This window comes from Pteropus alecto, unplaced genomic scaffold (genome assembly GCF_000325575.1).
Source record: "Pteropus alecto unplaced genomic scaffold, ASM32557v1 scaffold170, whole genome shotgun sequence".
NCBI lineage: Eukaryota > Metazoa > Chordata > Mammalia > Chiroptera > Pteropodidae > Pteropus > Pteropus alecto.
In genome coordinates this window covers 923804-930029 of record NW_006429634.1, presented here as the reverse complement: position 1 = coordinate 930029, position 6226 = coordinate 923804, and the positions used below count along the sequence as shown (strand labels likewise).

Sequence of the window (6226 nt, the reverse complement as noted above, 5' to 3'; positions counted from 1 at the left end):
GAAGGCTGAGACAGAGAGAGATGGCTCACATATTTTAGCACTTAGATCTAGCTACACATGAAGCTAAATCTAGCTCCTGGATTGTTTACTCATCTGGGCCAATTAGTGTCATTTTTTACTTAAGCCATAACGGGTTGAGTGTTTGTGGTTACAACCAGAAGAGTCCTGACTAATCCAAATCTCATGTCACCCCAGACCCAGTGCCCCACCCCACAGCCACCAAATAGCCAAAGCCAACCACCTCCTACTGAAAACTTTAATGAAACCAATAAGTTAATAAGTTAACAAAGTGAGGTACTTGCATATCTGAGAACTGGGTTGGTGGGGAACCTTGATCATGGAAGGGGCGGGGGGGCTTCTTCCCAAGTCTCCTTTGGTCATAGGGCAATCTCATTCTCCTGCCCCTCTCCACAGCTCTGTCTCTGAGGGGCTGAGGGTTGGCTCTCTGGGGACAGTGCAGTGCAGGTGAGGTGAGCCAGGATAGGCTCCATCCTGGGCATGATGGTAACATGCAGAGGGGATGTTGTGGCAGAGGTTGGGCACTATGGGGCTGAGCAAGAGCCAACCCCAGCCCTGGCGCTGGTGCATGCAGGTCCCCACTCACGAGATGCAGGTGGCTCGGCCTGAGCCCCTTGTTCATGGGCATCCCACAGAGAGTCACCCTGATGACCCACTACCCACCACTCTCCTGATACCTGCATTGACTTTGCAGAAGAGGGACAAAGGGGTAAGATACCAAAGAGGTGCTGAGGGCCTGGAGTAGATAGATGCTTATGCCAGTATGGTGGCTGCCAACTAAAGTGAAGAGTGAGGTATAGGAGAGGAAACAGCAAATGTGAGTGCCAAATGCACAGTTGGTGACTGGAAATTGGTAGTTGCTAGATGCACTATTATTCTCTCTGGGAGTTACAGTGACTAGGAAGGTGGCAAGCCTAGATCGAAGCAGGCCTGATAACCACCCTGGGGAAGGACCTGGGGTCTTTCCAGTGCTATCCAGGCCCCAGAGGCCTAGGCCTGAGTCATGCTGTGGGGACACTGAGGAGGGACCTTTCAGGCAAGGCAGAGGCTCCTGGACCAGTGAGGAGTAGATCTTCTTGAGAAAGGGGAGCTGGTAAAGTTCTGGGGTAGGGCCTGGAGAGACCTGAAGTCACTTCAGAGCTCCCTCTCCTACCTGGATGGAGTGGGGGGCTCCTCCTAGTGGACATCACCCTGCAAGGCCAGTCCACTGGCATCAGCTGCAGAGGCTCAGGAAAGGCTGAACGCTCTGTGCGCATGTCTCCACAGGTGTGATTGTGTCAGTGTGAGTGTGAGAAACATTCTGCATGGCTGGGGAAACTAAAGAGGCATGTTTGTGTGACCACGAGAGCATTGTCTGTGGGAGATTTTTTGGGGCGGGGAAAGACAGAAACGTATGCTGTCAAAGGCATCTGGAGGGCCAAAGTGGGGAATGGACATCCAACAGGAAGAGGGAGAACTTGGGAGGGGACACTGCAAAAGAGAAGAAAGGCCCAGGCACTGCCTTTGGAGGAGGTGAGAGGAACAGGCCCCATGCTGGGTGGGGAGGGGTTGATAAGCCAAAGAATGGAAATGGGGGTCATGGCCAAGCAGCCTGAGACCAGCTACTGCTGGGGGCCCATCTCCCAATGGAAGATGGGCAAAGGGACCCCATAGGGGTCCCCAAAGTTGCATATGTAACATAGTTTGCATATATGCTGCCCACCTGCCTTATGGCAGGGTCCTGTGCTTGTGGGTACCTGTGGGGGCACCTTGGGCCCACCCCCGAGGGGGCGGGAACTTGGCGGGAGGACTTCCCTGCTCTGTCCGAAGGGCGGGCCAGAGACCTCACCTTGCATAGCTGGAAGCTGGGTCAGGGCCCAGAGCCCCAGGGCCCCACTCCCACTCCCGAGGCAGTGCCCTTGCCAGGCGGGCCGTGTTGGCCCTTGATGGAACGGGCAGGGCACTGGGGGGCCCAGAAGCCAAGGGGCAGCTGCTGCTGCTGCCCTTCGTGCTGCCTGGCATCTCACGCTCCGGAGGTGGGTCGGGTCGCTGGCACCTATAGCGGGCATCTCGCCCACCCAGGCAGCTCAATACTGTGCGTGGCCTCTCCTCCCGCGAGGGAGTGAGTTCAAGTAAGAGAGGAGTCCCGAGACCTCCGGAGGCGGGTCCCAGCGCCAGGCCGAGGGGCTGGGCAAGTGCGGCCCCGCCCCTGAGAAGACCCTCAGTCCATGTTGGTGCTGACCGAGCGGGAGATGCTGAGCGTCTGTGCGGAGACGGAGATGTCCTCGTGGTCCACAGGGCTGTGGTAGTCCGAGGTGATGTCCGGGTCGAAGAGCGGCACTTGCACGGTGCCCAGGCTAGCTGAGGTGCCAGAACGCAGGCAGCGCGAGTAGAAACCCAGCAGCAGGTCCAGTTTGTGCTCGATGGACTGCACCTGGGGGCGGAGCGCGGCTGGAGGCGGGGCTTGGCCGAGGCTGGAGGCGGGACTTGGGGGCGGGGCGGGGAGAGACTGGAGGTGGGGCTTGGGAGGAGCGCAGCTAGGAGGCGGGGTCTGGGCGGGACTGGAGGCGGGATACGTCTGGGAGGCGGGGCTTGTCCGGGGACCAGCGCATCTGGGAAACGCGGCTGCTCCCGGAGGAGGTGCAATAAGAAAGGCGAAGCTTGGCCGGAGGGCGGGACGAAGCTGGGAATCTGAGGCTTATTCCCGAACAAAATTTATTTGTGACTGGTTGGGATAGTGCCAACGATCAAGAGACAACGGAGGCGGGGCTAAATGAAGTAGGTAGGGCTTAGAGGAGTTTATCTGAGACCATAGCAACCTGGGGCAGGGCTTGGCAAGAGAGGGTGGGTTTATCGCGGCCGTGTAGCAGGAGTGGGCGGGCTTCCTGAAGGGCGGGGCTTATCCTGAAAGGCCAGGGTTGGAGTCTGTGAGGCAGTGGATGCCTGACCCTTGCTTGGGCCTCCTCCGCCAGTGGATGCTCTGGGCTGCGACTCCAAGAAGCGCACCCTCCCCTAGGGCTTGTCCCGGTGGCCTTCCAGAGCCTCTCGGTCGACGGTCGACGACTAGCTCTGCTACACCTATGAAAAGCCCTCGCATACTCACCTGCTTCTCCACCTTGACCACGCGTCCCATCATACTGATTTCATCCACCGCCTCCGTGTCCGAGGGCCCCTTGTCGCCTTTCTCCCGCGCCTTCCGGTCCCCGGGACCCCGGCCCACAATCTGGTCCACCCTGTGAGGAAAGAGAACTGTCAAAGAGCCCGACACATCCCACCCCTCCCTCCCACAAGAACTGGAGGTTGCCTGATGAAAGGGGAGATATAGCCTGCACCGGTGAAAGAGGCAATCTGAGAAAAGGGACAATTTTGCTCTGCCAAACGGAGGCCAAAATGGGTGGAGGAACCCGGCCACTGCTTTGAGGGTTTTCCAACTAGCCAAGCAAAGGCACCACACACGAGCATGACAAGTAAAACAACCGCCTAATGGGAGGAAAGGTGGGAAATGGTGGACTGAGAAAAGAGGGAAAGACACAGTGGACATATGAGTTATACTATGGACAGAGCTGAAGCTGGATCCGCCTTATTTTTCTGCTATCCTTTAAAGCAAAATTCTTGAAAGTGTTATTTCTACCCTCTATCTCCAATTTCTCTCCTCCTAATCTCTCCAAAGCCTCCCCTAATCAGGCTTTCATTCCACCACTTCACCAAAACTACTGTGTCAAGATCCCAAATGATCTCTATGTTGCTAAATTTGATGATCACCTCCCAATCCTCATTATATTTGACCTATTAGCAGCGCTGGCCACATCTGAGCACCCCTTCTTCCTGCACTTTCATTTGGATTCCCAAACACCACCCTCTCCTTGTTCTGCCTCACTGATTCTCAACCTTCTTTGTTGGTTATCTCCACAACCTCTAAACATTGCAGGACGCATGGCTCATTCCCGGGACCTCTTTTCTCCATTTACTCTAAGTGATGTCTTCAGTTCCAGATGTTTAACTCCTCTATACACTGTGAACACGAAATCTTTATCTCCAGCCCGTACCTCCCTGCAAACTCCACACTCCTCTAACTGCCAGATCAACACTCCATTTAGATGTCTGATAGGCATCACAAACCCAACACATCTCAACTTTCCTGACTGAAACTGGCTCCACTCATTGCCTCCCCATGTCAAGAGACAGCAACTTTTTCTTCTTGCTCAAGCCAAAAACTTTGACTTCACTCTTGACTTTTTTTTTCTCTTACACCCTATCAGAAAACCCTATCAACTCTATCTTCAAAATATATCTAGAATCTGACCATTTCTTCCCACCTCCACTGCCACCACCCTGGTCCAAGTCCCCATCATCCATCATCTCTTGCTTGGATGTCTGAAGTAGCGTTCTTGCTGGTCTCCCTGCTTCCACCCTAGCTCCCTTGTAGGCCATTCTCAACTCAGCACTGGGGTGATCCTTTTAAAAATATCACTCAGATCTTGTCAGTCCTTTGCTCAAAGCCCTCCAATGCTTGGATTGCACCCTAGATGAATGCCAGCATCTTCGCAGGGCTTTATACAGTCTAAGTGTCATTAGCCTCCTAACCTCATCTGCTCCTTCTCTCACACCAGAACAGACGCGCTGGGCTCCTTGCTGTCCCTTAAACGACACCCAAGCCCCTGCCCATCTCAACAATCTGGCACTTGCTCTTCCCTCTGGAAACTTTTTAAACAGCCTCGCCTTTAGTTTTTCTCAAATATCACCTTCTCTCCTATTTAAAATTGCAAACCCCAATGCCCTAGCCCTTATTTTTTTCCTTTATCGTTTATCATCATCTGACATATCCTAGTTTCACTTATTTATCACCTGTTCACCTTCCACTAGAACAAAGGCTCCATGAGGGCAGGGACTCTGTTTTGCTCTCCAGCATATTCCCACAGCCTGGCAAGTAACAAATACCCAAGGATTATTTCTGGAGAGAACAAATGAATGGAAGGCAGTGAGAATTCAGGCCATGGGAGGAGAAGGGGAAGGTGTAGGTGATTCGGGTCTTGATGTGAGAATTCTTCCTATACGCTGGGCAGAGAGAAGTGCCAGATTCCAGGAGCGAGTGGTAGGCAGCATTGAGGATAATTTTTTTATCCTCTTGGGAAATGAGAGGTCACTGATTATTTTAGGCCTATTATTTTTGGACCAAGAAACATTCCAAAGACGTCCCCTAAGGCGTACAAGTCAATATGATTCTCACAGAGGACCTGCCAGCTGGTTTGTTCTTCAGGTTCAAGGCAGGTGCGGGATCTGGGCTCAGCCTCGAGAAACTCCAGCTCCCGTAGCGGCCCCTAGGGGGCGCCCGGAGCTTCGTTCGAGCACCCGCGGACGGGCTCGGGCCTGCGGCCCTTGCGCGTAGCCTGGGGTGGCGGCCTCCCTGCCCTGCTCCCCCGTCCCGGGCAGGCCCACGCACCGAGCCTGCAGGCTCTTGATCCGGCCCAGCATGTCCAGGTGCCCTGCTGAGTACTGCTCGATGACGTCCTTCACGTCGTATGGTCGCAGGGTCTCCTTGAATTTCCTTTTGGCCACCAGGAACTTGAGGATCCTGTCGGGGGAGGGGGTCTCAGAGGGAAGGTATTCTTTTCCAGCCCCTGTCTCTTTGCTAGCTCCTGTTCAGCACCGGGGCACCTCCTGCTTGGGCCACTACAAACAGTCTCCACTGGGTCTCCTGGTCTGCTCACCATACTCCTGTCCCAGGACCCTTTAGGTTTGTTTGGTATTTTTCTTTCATGTGCCTGTATCTGCAGTCGCATTAGCCTGGGAGGGCAGGGGCTGGGCTTGGTTGCTCTCTGCTAGATGGGACACAGGGCAGGCATCTGTGAACCCTGTCGCTGATGACAGCTTGGAGAAAGATATTTTTGCATTAACTCCACAAATGCTTGCTAGCACGGCTGTGCTGGAACCTGGATACCCAAAAGAGCATCGGATCTGATCCTGGACTCTGGAGGCCTTGTCTGAGGTGGGAGACAGAGGACACAGACAATTATGGGTGGATAGCCAGGTCAAAGAATGGAAAAAGAGGGCTGGGGAGCATGAGAAGGGAGACCTCAGCTGGGAAGGTCAGGGGACAAGTCTTGGGAATAGTACTTTCCAGTCCCAGGGCAAGAAGAGGGAGATGAAGGGGGGATTTCTGGACACAGGCAGGCATGGAGGTGTGTGTGAGTGAGGGTCAGTTCAAAGTAGCCAGAGCAGGAAGGGAAGG

General features: G+C 54.4%; 1 protein-coding gene across 1 annotated transcript in view; it reads right to left on the bottom strand.

Moving 5' to 3' along the window:
• Positions 1-242: 242 nt before the first annotated feature.
• KCNQ4 (potassium voltage-gated channel subfamily Q member 4) overlaps positions 243-6226 on the bottom strand; it is a 53198-nt gene continuing 47214 nt past the window's right edge. The window contains exons 12-14 of the mRNA XM_006903983.1: positions 5438-5569; positions 3101-3230; positions 243-2431 (exon numbers count right to left, since the gene is read on the bottom strand). Of these exons, the coding sequence (XP_006904045.1) occupies positions 2219-2431; positions 3101-3230; positions 5438-5569 (475 nt within the window). The 3' untranslated portion in view covers positions 243-2218. The remainder of the gene's footprint in view (positions 2432-3100; positions 3231-5437; positions 5570-6226) is intronic.